Source organism: Zootermopsis nevadensis, unplaced genomic scaffold (genome assembly GCF_977971745.1).
Source record: "Zootermopsis nevadensis isolate Lab colony 2312 unplaced genomic scaffold, Znev_1.0 Znev_ptg000059l, whole genome shotgun sequence".
Taxonomy (NCBI): domain Eukaryota; kingdom Metazoa; phylum Arthropoda; class Insecta; order Blattodea; family Termopsidae; genus Zootermopsis; species Zootermopsis nevadensis.
This window is the reverse complement of record NW_028259190.1, coordinates 1,717,681-1,730,806: the sequence shown is the minus strand read 5'-3', so window position 1 is coordinate 1,730,806 and position 13,126 is coordinate 1,717,681. Positions and strand designations below refer to the sequence as shown.

Below are 13,126 nucleotides of genomic sequence, written 5' to 3'. Positions count from 1 at the left end.
TTTGAGTGGTCCTCTCATTATACCTAATCTTACTATGTTCCTGCTATATCCCCTAGACAAGATCTGTTGCCAGGTCGGTTAGTCGAAAGAGTTGAACGATTCGCCTCGACCACGAGGTCCTGTTTTGCGTAGCGTGCGAGCGCAAAGCCAACGAGTTGGACTCGTCCGACTCGGGCGGTTCGTTGGAACCCGCCACCAGGCGCCCGGGCCATTGTCCGGAGCCGGGTCCGCGCCTCTGCTCGCTCAAGAAACGGCCTGGGCCTCCACCTCCCTTCGTGGGGCGCGGGGGGGTTAGGGCGCGGGGGTTAGGGCGCGGGGGTTTAGGGCGCGGGGGTTAGGGCGCGGGGGTTTAGGGCGCGGGGGTTAGGGCGCGGGGGTTAGGGCGCGGGGGTTAGGGCGCGGGGGTTAGGGCGCGGGGGTTAGGGCGCGGGGGTTAGGGCGCGGGGGTTAGGGCGCGGGGGTTAGGGCGCGGGGGTTAGGGCGCGGGGGTTAGGGCGCGGGGGTTAGGGCGCGGGGGTTAGGGCGCGGGGGTTAGGGCGCGGGGGTTAGGGCGCGGGGGTTAGGGCGCGGGGGTTAGGGCGCGGGGGTTAGGGCGCGGGGGTTAGGGCGCGGGGGTTAGGGCGCGGGGGTTAGGGCGCGGGGGTTAGGGCGCGGGGGTTAGGGCGCGGGGGGTTAGGGCGCGGAGGGTTAGGGCGCGGGGGTTAGGGCGCGCGTTTTGAATTCTGGTTGTAGATCCTATGTGGGATAATATGGGGATTTTTGGTGGGGAATCCTGCAGGATCGTGGGTAATATTATGTGGTGAATCCAGGGGAATATCCTGGGAATCATGGGTTGCGATCGTGGGAAATTCTGTTGGAAATGTTTGGTGGCAGATTCTGCTAGATCTGGGTAGGGAATCCTTGGTGGGGATCCTAGGAAATCTGTGGGGAATACTAGGATGGTCATGGGGAGTCCTGGTAAATCCGAGGAATCCTGGAGGGGGTTATAGGGGATCCTAGAGATGATTGTCTTCGGGGATCCTGCCGTGATCCTAGAGGGCAGTGTCCAGGGAATCCTGGGGTCCTAGAGGATCCTGTGGTTCCTGGGATATGGTGATGCTGCAGGGATCCTGAGGGGATGGTCCCGGGGGGGCGATCTTGGGTAGGGGTGATCATGAGGGTTGGCCCAAAGGGGATAGCCCTGGGAAGGGGTGCGACTGGGGTAGTGGCCCTGGGGTAAAGGGTGTGGCCCTAGGGTGGCTGGCTAGCAGAAATATTGGTGAGAAGATATAACCTTGAGATTTTTTAAGACCAGTATCTACGAAACTATTGGGCCGAATTTGTCGTGGCTTCCTTGACCTATACGTGACCTCATTTTGACATGAGTATGGTCAATCAGGTATTTGCCGTTTGGCATAAATACGTATGACCTTGAGAATTTTAAAGACCTCTATCTGGCAAACTATTGGGGCGATCTTGTCTTGACTTTGTCATGACCTTGACCTAACAGTGACATCAATGTTACAAGAGAATAATCACTCTGATAACTGATGAAGATGTGAGGGCGAAATAATGTACAACAGTGGTCCCCAACGCGGTGCCCGCGTTGATACGGAAAGAGGTTATACTGAATAATAAAGGCCGTTCAACCATGAACATTATAAAATCAAAGCACAGATCTCGACTTACTGACGCCCATCTTGACGATTGTTTGCGAGCAGCAACATCATCCTACTCTCCCAAATTTGTAAAACTGGCCGATAAAATGCAGCGCCAAACATCACACTAACTTCCCACTTGAGTAATAATAATTGTACTTATAAAAGTACGTATTTTTGATTGCGTGGTTTCTTGTATCAATAAACGTCGTGTTGTTTTGTGTATTATTTGGTGTCCATATCTTATTTGTCCAGAGAAAGGAAAAAAAAGGTTGGGGACCACTGACGTAGGGCAATACATGCCAAACATTATCATCAGTGCGTTTGGTGTAATCACGCACGTCTGCTGATATCGAAGTTTCAACGTTCCTACGTGCGGATATCCGTATATCCCATGTACACACAAGATCGAGATTAGATACATTTCTTTTGTACATTCATGTATGTCTGAAGGTACTCATGTTGATATGGGTTGCCATTATCCACACATTTAAGGCAGATTCATATTTATTTATGACGGACTTTGCCACAGTACGTATGTGTTTGCCGTGTGGTATTCTACGTCCATACAGCATCCAGTTGATGTGATGTGTCCAGATGGGGGGGGTGGGGGGGAGGAGGTCATAAATGCAGAGGGAGTTAAAGAGAGAAAAGTAATGCCGCACCAGCTTGGCCCAAAAGTTATATTCTGAGCAAAAAATTTCGAAAAGGAATTCCCACAGTGGCAAAGCGTGACTTCTTCAAAAGTGTTGGCCAAATCCCACTCCGGGATGGGGGTCAGGGGAGTTAAAACTTTGGCAGTTGAGCTTTTGGATCGTAATTTATCTTCCATGATGAACAATTAAGTGTTAGCAGTCGAGGTTTGGCTAGCATCTTAGCTTGGTAGGTCATGTAATCCCCTACTTACCCCCTCAAACCAGAACTATATTGTAAGATTTGAGGTTTCCACAGCAGATATTGTTTCTGTCATAATTGCGTTTGCGCAAATAGACGGGGAACTTACGCCTGAATGAGGTACCCATCAACGCTTGTAGGGGGAGGTATTCCCATGTGTCATTTCAGATAAATCCATTAAAACAGCACACCCAAGTTACTGCTATTCTTATGGGCACACACTCCAGAAGCATCTATACGTTAATGTGATTAAGTCAAGGTTGTTTACAATGTCTTCCGTGGTTTAATGCGTCACTGGGACACACGATTGTGTGGGTCGTATTAACCCGGTCAGTATCGCACTCCATTGCAGCACGCTGCCACTACAAACAGTCCTACATATCGGGTGGGATATCTAGTTGCTACAGGTTTCAGCGTGAACTTGTAACTTAATCAGTACACGAACTGTAAAGAAGTTCTTGACATAAACTCGCACAGTCCTAGGACAATGGATGTAAAATAAAATGTCATACCTTTAGTTGCAACGAAGGTAACTGTTGCGAGTAGCGCCAAATGGGACAATCATAATTAATAAGAAAGCTGGCCATGTCGTTGACCGATTGACTAACTAACTAGATGGCTTACCGAACCCGAAGGTTCATCACCGAATTAACCAAAGCCCTCCACCGGACCCTGTCCTGGGCCAACAAAATCCAGTCTCCTTCAACTCCTATCTCCCATAGATCCCGCCTCAGATTATCCTCCCATCTACGTCTAGGTCTCCCCAGAGGTCTCTCCCCCTCAGGCTTCCCGGTGCACACATCTTGTCCCATCCATGCGCGCTACATGCCCAGCGCATCTCATTCTTCTCGACTTAATCACCCTCACAATACTGGGGGAGCAGTACAGATTTTTAAGCTCGTCATTGTGCAGTTTTCTCCACGCCCCATCGTCTTCCCTCTTAGGCCCAAATATCCTCCTCAACACCCGATTCTCAAACACCTGCAATCTGTGTTCCTCCCTCTGAGTGAGAGACCATGTTTCGCACCCATACCACACAACAGGCAAGATTATTGTTTTGTATATTTTAATCTTCAGCTTCTTAGAAATCAGACGGAAGACAAAATATTTTGGACTGAGAAGTAGCAAGCATTTCCGGAATTTAGTCTCCTCCTAACTTCGTCGTGAGCATCATTTTGAATCGTTTTTGTTGTTCCCAAGTATTTGAACTTTGTCACACTTTCAAAGGATTTATGAGCCACCTTAATGTCTGTCGGGTACATCATCGTGTTCACAAAAGCCCGCCACCGGGGTCTATCCTGAGTCAGTTGCATCCAGTTCACTCCATTGAGACCCATCTTCATAAGATTCGTCTTAATGTTATCTTCCCACCTACGCCGAGGTGTTCCCTTCAGGCCTTGTAAACTTTCAACTCGCCCTCACAACATCGGGTGAGGAGTTCGTCAAGCATTTTTCTCTCTTATCTGTCCCACTCCCGTTTTGGGTCCAGACATCTTCCTCGACACTCTGTTCTCAGAGGCCCTCAGTCTATGTTCCTCCCTCAAAGAGAGAGACCACGTTTTGCACCCATAAATACTTTGCACTCAATAATAGCAATCATTCCCCGGATTTAATCTGCTGATGTAGGGAGATTCTTCAATATTTATTCTTCTAAATCCGGAATACAATTTCTTTCAGTTCCCTAAAACGCTTTAATAATGTCGATGTATCAAGAGATGAAAAGCGTTAGAATTATTGTTCAGAATACAAACCCCACTTCTTAGCATCCACGTATTTTTATTAAGATTCTGGGCCACGAAACACGTTTAATTCATTTAAAATTGTAAAAAGTTAATTGCCTACTGGAATATTCTTTTATTATAAATGTTGCCGTTAACAAACAGAAGTCAATCTAATGTTACTTGAAATTGTGTTAAAAAAGTTTAATTCTCTTACACGAGTTCACAAATGCAGACGAAAACATTAAATGTGATGAACAACAATATTTATAATTAGGAATCCCTTACCTCAAACTTTGTTCAATTGTAGGAGACCACGACGTCCACGGGCAAAGATCAGTTTAATCAAAATTAAAATGGAGAGAGTGGAGGGCGGTTTCACAGATTTCTTAATAATTCTTTTATAAGATAAGAACTTGTGATATTCTATATTAGTAAGAATTGCCACAAACAACATATTCCCTCCACCTAACATTTACCTGGGCAATACTCATTACAGCTGAATCTAAACGGTGACAAGCCGCTGCATCCAGTCTGTATTTCACGGTCACCAACTCTGAAATGACAAATGTTCGTGTAAAAGACAGATCAATGAAAATGTCACCTTATATTTTAAACTGCGGCGTAGCTCAGTCTCTTGTGTGGAAGGAAACAATCTTGGATGAAGATAAGTGCAAAATTCCTCTGACAGCATAGCCGAGTTTCCAGGAAATTCCAAAGTGCAATGGCCGTGACATTCCACATGAAACCAGATTCATTCAGAATGGAGTTGCCTCTTTCCACATCCTACGTCATTAGGAACCCTGCATATTCCAAACTGCATTACAACACTGATATTTAAACACCGCAACCTATCTGCTGTCACACCACAGCGACCAGAATGGCATATCCAGATCACATCAGGTGTTCCGAGTAAAGGTGACGATTCTGAAAAAAAAAGTAAGACAAGTTTACTGCAATTACTGTCATCATCATTATTGCCATCTTCTTATTCCAAACATCTGATCTGCCATATGCAACTTCCGTGCTCATTCTTTTCCTTTCTGACTGCCTCACTAGAATCGTAACAAACTGGTAATATTACCAACTACAAAACATCAGTGCCTTCCTGGACAAACACGAAGTAGCTAGTTTTAACACTTTGCTTAGTATTCAAATTGAGCCGAGTTGTTTTTTAACGATTACGAGGACGAACAAGACCTCAAATCAATGTAGAAACACACGAATTCTGTCGGCCAATGTACAAACGTTCTAGGCTACGCTTCAGGAAGTTGTCAAATGTCACTTTCATAAATTACAAAGGGACCCTTTTCCCCCGCCCAGTAACGTATCCAATGCAACGAATTATGGTCGTATCACGTAGGAAAATGGTGGGGACAAACGAAGTCAAATCAGACGACAAAACGATGAAATAAAGCAAACGCGAAAAGCCGTTCAATATGACCTTCGTGACTGTGTGTTCGTAAATAATTTGTTTCGGCTACGGTAAACAAATGATCATTTCCTTGTTAACCAAAGCAACGCGCCATTCATTATGCTAAACTACGTTCAATTTTTCTGCTACCCTTTTTAAAACAATCCGCACACCTACGCCCACATCTTGGGGCAGATTTTTATTCAAAGTCTTGGTTACTCGTATGGTCACATTTCCAGCAATTACAGAACCAGCAGACAACTGCCTGCCTTCTCTCCCTCGCTCCACACCCAATTCACATAACATGATGGAAGGATGACTGTAAGTGCCAAAGAAACTGGCAGGGTGCTGGGGCCACCAACCCGGTCGCAAATACTTAGACATTCTGTACTGTGGACGTGGGGATTCCCCACTAAGTAAAGGAGAGCCACCAAAAATTTCTTACTTTGAGGAAACATCTCTCCATGACACACCAGCAGCAGCAATCTCAATGTAACAAGTAGAAACACAACAAAATAAAGAAAGCAATTCTACAAAACAATATTTGGTATCTGACATTACGTCAATACACAGTTTTACTTCACCAAGCAGTTAACACTCCCACCTTAGCCAATGAACAAGCACCTTCCATTTTCAGAAGACAAATTCTGTCAAGTTCATTACAAACTCATTCACAAGTTAACTTTAAATACGGGTCACGACAGTGTCACAACCAGCGACCTGACAAATTCTGAACTCCCTCGCTTACAGATTCATACTGGAGCCTTTCTTTCCTCCCCCCCAGCAAATTTAAAACATTCGCCAAGTGGGCCATTATTCCACACGTCATAATACTGCAACTACAAACTCTACAACTCACACACATCACGTCAGACCCACGCAACTTCCGTTGCCACTGATTCAGTGGATATTTTACGAACAGTTCGCTTGCCGTCTGTTTGGAGCCGAGGATGTTGATCGCTGTCTCCAAGAAAAGAACAAGTGCCAGGTGTCCCGGCTTACAAGGCTCCCTCTCCTCGTGCCCCATTATGACAGCAAGGGAGTCTGTAAACACCAGTCGGTCCATGCCCTTCAGGTTCGCCTGTTTTGATGTCATGGAGAAAGGACGTAAATGAAAGATTAAGAAATGGCAAGCCTCTACAACACAGCCAACATCTGTAGCACTTCTACTACTAAGGTGACTTCAACCGACAAGGGGCAAGAGGTAGCCGTATCAATTAGATTTATTTTCCATATCACCATCAGTAATGCCACTTTATAATACCTTCTGGAAGCAAAGGTGGAAACTTCACCGTCAGTAATATAAATTGTTTCAATGTTGAACAATCTAAATTTATAAAACTGAACTCACCAGCTTCCTGTGATATCGCCACCATTGTGCAGTGACACACAAGGAACACTGTCGTAACTCTTTCATGGCTGCAGCAACAAACACTCCTACCAACATACACAACATTCCTTACTGGTTTTTCAGATATGAAGCAGAAATAAGTACGTCAGACGCTTTCAACAAGTTCACATACTAAATGTGGTTTTAAGAGAGATTTCAGGTTCTCACAGTGGTCGTTGGGTTCTAACACCACTTGGACTTACAGAAAACCAACACCGATTATGATTTTTAAACATTTAATGGTTCGCTATATCAGCTGAAGTTATCCTTGTGACTAAGCGCCATGCCATGAGGCAGTGGGAGCATGGAGGTAAACTCCATGCATTCTCAATTATAGAACTATGTGGAGGTCAGCCTCAAAATGTGGTTCCTTAAACTGGCAAAGAAAAATCACGTTCTTCATTGTTTCTTTGTAGTGTCAATAGAAGAAATAGACAAGTTCTTCATTTCATTAAAACCATTTGCTACTTTTCAGGACAAAAGGTCTTCTCATTTCAATAATGGCATTATAATTCAGAGAAGAAGTTTATTAAACAATTTACTCAAATGGATGAACTTGCCTGTGACTTCCATCTGGTGAGTGGCTCTGGCTTGCTTGTCCTGCAATCTGAACGGAATCCCATGGACTGCGGAGATCTCCACATGTGGATCATCAAAACTGCAACAGCGAATCACAATGAGTAAAGATAATTACACTCACATCCTAATGTTCAATGGTCACAACAGTGGCCAATGCAGTAGCTGCTTCCTAAATCAGCAACTGATGTAAGAGGCACAGAGCAAATGGGAAATCTGGGTTTATGATATGACAAAGAAATACATTACTTGTAGAAGCCTCCTGGTACTGGCAGGATACTAAACCCAAACTAATTGTGATACAGCCTCTAACGGGCTCACTGTACCAGTAAATAATGAGTTCTGGGTGCTCAGAGAAAAATCTATACCAGTGCCTCATAGACTGCCTTGGGACTCGCTTACAATTCTGCGAAGAAAAGCCAGTGATTAACAATCTGTTATGTCATGTTAGTACCATCAGGATGGCTGTACACTTTTTTAATATCAAGAATGAGGTTAGTTTGACAATATTCTTCTGCCTCCAACTGCTCTTATATACCTTGGACAGGAGAAAAGCTGCTGCGCTCTATTCTCATCATCATTAAAATTCAGGGATGCCACCAAGAAACAGCAAATTATTTCCCAGCACTGACGACGGTAGAACGGATCCGTCGTGCTTGACTTCAGAGCACTAGATGCTGTCTCCACGACCTGGAAAACACAAGCAACAGTTTCAAGTTATAACGAGTAAGGGAAGTCAAATGTTTTAGTTACAGTAACTTCCACGCGGCATTGTTATAATACTTTCACGTACTGCACTTACTGTAATACTCTAAACACCGTTTCTCCACATCAGGGCGCATGTCATATTTATTTCCAGAAACTTTGGGTTTCATGGACACCTAGACTTTTATTTTGCAAGTGGAAACAAGTTTGACAAATCTCAACAACACTGAAATAAAAATTAACTACAAGCATATAATTTTTGTATAGTCTATGCTAACCCTAATAAACGTCAAAAAGGAACGTACTATACGCGTACCAAGTTATTTAATAATCTTCCACCAACAATTTAAACTCTAAATGATTTAAAGGTGTTCAAGCGTGCATTGAGAGGTCACCTCATCACTCACACTTTCCATTCTGCAGTTTATTTCACCTCTGCTGAAATTTCTTCAGTTTTATGTATATCTATAATCTATATTTAAAGTGGTTTTGCATTTCTATTTAAAATTCTGAGGTTTATGTATATTAATTTGTAATTTTTTTTAATACCTGTATTGCAGAATCTGAAGGCTATGTACATTCACATGTGAAACACGTCCTTGCATTGTGTCAAAAGTACCGAGGTTTACATATATTGAATGAAGTCCTGAAGTTTATGTTTACTGTATGAAATGACTTGATCTGCATCCCATGGTTTAGTCCTAAGAAGGATCTATGGAATGCAAAGAAACTCTACTCTCTAACATACCTGAATAATGCAATTCCTTATCCAAGTCACAAACACTCCAGGTGCTTCGTTCTGTCTCGTTCTTCACATCTCCAACTCCAAAAAAGCTGCTTCCCCATCACGCACACAACTGATCTTCTGAAACGCTAATATTCAGACAAATTGGTCCTCCATGTCTTCGTTGATGCCAGTAAACACACACTACAGCTACAGTTCACATGAAAGTTGCTACTCAGCACATCCCCTGATCTCAAACTCCTCTTTGAGACAGACTAGGCACTCCCACTAAATCTATAACCGTACACCTCCTCGGAAAGCAAGGTATATAATCGCACGAGGGCCTGAGGTCTTCCTTGTGGCATTGTGAGGCATCATACGAACACCCCATACTTGGTCACTAGGAATCAAAAGTGGGCAACTGTGGTGTGGTCTGGTGGCCACATAACCAACATTACAACCTGTAACCCTAGCTGCTAACTTCTAGCTTCTTCACTGCGATAAGCTCTTGCACAAATTTAAATCAACAGCAACTGAATTTCCACATGCAAGCCACAAAAACAGAGGCTGCCACCACGAGTCTGTGGGTCATCCCAACCGCATCGACTGATGAAATGTGTCCATCATGCACAGTGGTCAAGTCAGCTACCGGAGCAAAGTCTTGCTACCTCCGTAGTAATGATGGACTCGAAACTGCATAACGGCTGAAGTATCCCATATGCTTGCATTCACGCCTACCTGAAACAAAACCATGTACAGAAATAAACATCCGCATTGAGAGACCAGTATTAATTCTTACTACGAAGGCAATCTACACCACATTAATAACCTACTGGCAACTAATCCGGCCTTTCGTGCAACCAAAATATTTCCCACTTTACGTACTTCACACAGGAGAAAGATGACAAACATCAGTTCAAATAAACTTGCAAGCCCTGGCAATATATGAGAGTAAAGCTGCACTCGACTGGGCAAGCATCCTACCATCACGCCGTCCGAAGTAAACAATAACAGCAGAGCAGCTGCGCCATTTTCTCGCACGCAGGGACGGCAACGTCTGAAAAACAGCGAACACTTCCCGCCACCGGCGGAGCATGAGGGATATTCAATGATCAATATGTGCGCACCCTGACGAACTGTCCTGTCATCTACCGATAATACACCTGAGGTACATGCCCGTCCGCGAACACTACACGGCACTGCCGAACCAAATGCTGACTGAAATACCACTCGAAAGACTGTAAAATTATGAAGACCTCAAACTTTATTTCGTGACTACCGTTACTGACATCTTCTGCCTTAAAACTAACAGGAAATAAAGAAAAAAATTAAGGCGAAACGAGCTACCAACTTCGCCTATAAGAAACCAACTACCAATCACTTCCATAACCTCAAAAATCATAAAATAATTTATGATTCCAACCACACCCAATAAACTACAGCTCAATCAACTTAGCACGAAGCACTATGAAACAAGTAGCCCACAATTTGCATCTACATCGCCTACATCCTAGGGCACATTTGTCACATAACCTGTCGGTCGCCGTTATGTTACTGCTCAGATTGATACCAGACACAACTCTTGAATACCTGCACGTCTACCTATAAATCACCCAGTGAAATCGTCCACGTCCTTTCCAACACGAACTTATCCTCGTCACATTTCATGTTGGCACTCAAGACATCACGCAAATTCAGCACCGACATTCTCCCTGCGCGATAATTTCTCACAAGTAATTTTGCAGAAGGGCGAAAACGTCTCGCGAGCTGAGTCATTTGAAAAGTACGACCAACATCACCTATAAGACACCAACTAATAAACATTTCCATAACCTAAATATCTTCCATCATTTTTGAAAACAGGTGGGATTTCGTAAACTACAGCTCAATGAACGAAGCACTATAAACGATTATTGCATATGTCGCCACTACACAGCCCCCCTGCCACCAGGTTCTACTTCACGAGCATCTATAACACACCCAACGACCCAGCCCACTGGTGGCCGTACTTCAACAACACCAACTTCCCTTCGTCAGACTTCATTTTGGCACATGCAGCAATCAACACTTAATACACTACCAACAAAATTAATGCCGGCAATATTCGCTGAAAACCACTTGCAGAAAAACACACACAATCCATAAAACTCATTGCACTTACCTGACTTACAAAAAGCAATCTCATCACTGGCAAGTCACACTTTTCGATCATAGGACAACTGCTATTGCGCATCTCCCGTTAACGACTGTTTGGAAACTCCCTCTCGGTGATGATCACTAAGTATTCCCGTTACCTCCCGCTTTGACATCTCTTTACAGATTTACATGAAGAAAATACAAACTAAGTAATGCGTGGTCAGCATACTTTTAAAGTCCTCCTGGGTCAGAGAACGGACACCCACTATTATCAAGACTGTCCAGTATAGCTATGCCAGAGATCTTCATCACCGCACTTCCTAAACGAGTGAAACTGCAGAGCCCCCCCCCCCCCCCCCCCATCTGCTTCAGAACAGATTCACAATGACTGACGTTTTGAAGATCTTCCTGTGGCATTAGCTTGAACTGAGAATGTGAAATGGGATGAAGCAGATAAAAGGAAATAACATATTCTTTCCAGGAAGAGGAATCACATCTTTGGTGACAAGCTGCGGCCAAAGCCAAGAGCACCTGCAACTTACAGCCTTTCACACAGGACAAACTCTCTCTCATTCCGAGATGTGTTGGCCACCACACTATGAAGCAGACTCTTATCAACGCAATGTGATTGCGGCCGACATTTCTACTATTTTACTACACTCCGTAGAACACCCCACACACATAACTAGACATCCACACCTTACACGTTCACATGATTCATATCTAAGTTGCTATCACACTTGCAACACAATTACCACAACAGAGCAAGCCCCTGTCAATGGGTTAAATAACAGAAAACTGCACCACCTCTCCAGAGGCACACAAAATTTACACGCTGCATTCAGTCCTCTTCTCCATGTACGCACTCAGCAACAGGACGGCCAACCATCGGGGACACAAGCGGTCTTCTCTCGGATGTCAGTCTGTCTAGTGTTGGTGCACTCCTCCTGCAATATACCAGGAAAGGTGTAAGATACACAAGAAATCTAGAATCTCAAGGGGCCACTTTCACAGACATTGGAGGCAAAGTCGTCTGAAATGGAACAATCTCATGCCAACTTATTTTATCTAATGGGTGCCTCCTGCTTATTCAAATATTTAATCTGAAATGGGGGCGGGGGAGAATGCCGTTCATAGACATACAGGGGATTAGACACGTAAGAACAAACATCCAACATGCAGTCAGCCTCTGTCAGAGCATTACCGTTGCTTGGCAGAAAAATTATTCCTCTTCCAACTTGGTACATATTCCGAATATTCATCCAGTTAATATTCTTTGTGATATGAAGTCAGAAGACAGTGTCCTACTTCTTGTACTGGTGCCTCTTATGAACAGACAGACACACACACACACTCACTCACATCCAGTTATTGTAGCTCTATACATAAGCTGCACTTTGTGAGCCAATTAATATGCTCTCTCTTTGAGAAATGTTGGTCCAACGCCCTATCTCGTGTCAGGCGCACAACACAGAGGTTTTACTCGCCAGTAACAGGTCATCTAACTGCGGCCAATATCGTTCTGGTTCTTCACCCCAGCCTTGTCAAACAGAACACCCGGAGGGAACTGAAGGAGGTAACTTCATGATGACGGCATGGCCGGTGTCCTAGAACATTAATGAAAATACATACTTCAGTACCCCAACACAGAGCAAGCGAGCGGACATCACGGCGCACGGAACGACATCCATCAACACTGCACAATACATATGCCCGAAAACGTGAGTACAGAAGGGATGTGGACTGCCTGCAGGAATATGCCGGGGCACCGACAATGTCGGCGTGAACAACTCTGTAAGCTCCCGAGGTGAGCATTCCACCCTAGGGAATGTTGTGAATGTGCATGTACCTACGTACAGAGGCAAAACGAGAGGTTACGGTGATGAGAAATTAATCGCGGAAGTTTAAACAAACAATTTCCTTGGCTTACAA

At 44.3% G+C, this 13,126-nt stretch overlaps 1 protein-coding gene and 1 long non-coding RNA gene across 8 annotated transcripts; both read right to left on the bottom strand.

Annotated features, from left to right (window-relative positions):
* Positions 1-6,220: 6,220 nt before the first annotated feature.
* On the bottom strand, positions 6,221-11,548 carry LOC147871315 (uncharacterized). 7 transcript variants are annotated; one of them, XR_015532466.1, is made up of 6 exons: positions 11,220-11,548; positions 9,727-9,796; positions 9,083-9,207; positions 8,168-8,319; positions 7,614-7,711; positions 6,221-6,744 (listed from the first exon to the last, which is right to left on the bottom strand). XR_015532466.1 is itself a non-coding variant. In XM_087339999.1 (6 exons), exons 4-6 carry the CDS (start codon positions 8,208-8,210, stop codon positions 6,370-6,372), a joined length of 516 nt encoding a protein of 171 aa, XP_087196125.1. In that variant the 5' UTR covers positions 8,211-8,319; positions 9,083-9,207; positions 9,540-9,796; positions 11,220-11,548; the 3' UTR covers positions 6,221-6,369. The 7 variants fall into 7 exon arrangements, 6 of the variants coding, with proteins under 6 accessions (XP_087196125.1, XP_087196126.1, XP_087196124.1 ...); XM_087339999.1 differs by having other exon boundaries at positions 9,540-9,796; XM_087340000.1 differs by lacking the exon at positions 11,220-11,548 and adding an exon at positions 10,043-10,114 and having other exon boundaries at positions 9,540-9,796.
* Positions 11,549-11,822: 274 nt separating this feature from the next.
* Positions 11,823-12,672, bottom strand: LOC147871314 (uncharacterized). The gene is made up of 2 exons (XR_015532467.1): positions 12,399-12,672; positions 11,823-12,141 (listed from the first exon to the last, which is right to left on the bottom strand). It is a non-coding gene; the product is annotated as an uncharacterized LOC147871314 (long non-coding RNA).
* Between the last annotated feature and the right edge of the window lie 454 nt (positions 12,673-13,126).

Coding starts and splice junctions, on each gene's coding strand:
- LOC147871315 (XM_087339999.1), bottom strand. CDS start 8,210: ATGATGATGAGAATAGAGCGCAGCAGCTTTTCTCCTGTCCAAG. Junction 7,712..8,167: donor CAGCTTTTCTCCTGTCCAAG/GTATATAAGAGC, acceptor TCGCTGTTGCAG/TTTTGATGATCCACATGTGG. Junction 6,745..7,613: donor TCACCAGATGGAAGTCACAG/GCAAGTTCATCC, acceptor ACATCAAAACAG/GCGAACCTGAAGGGCATGGA.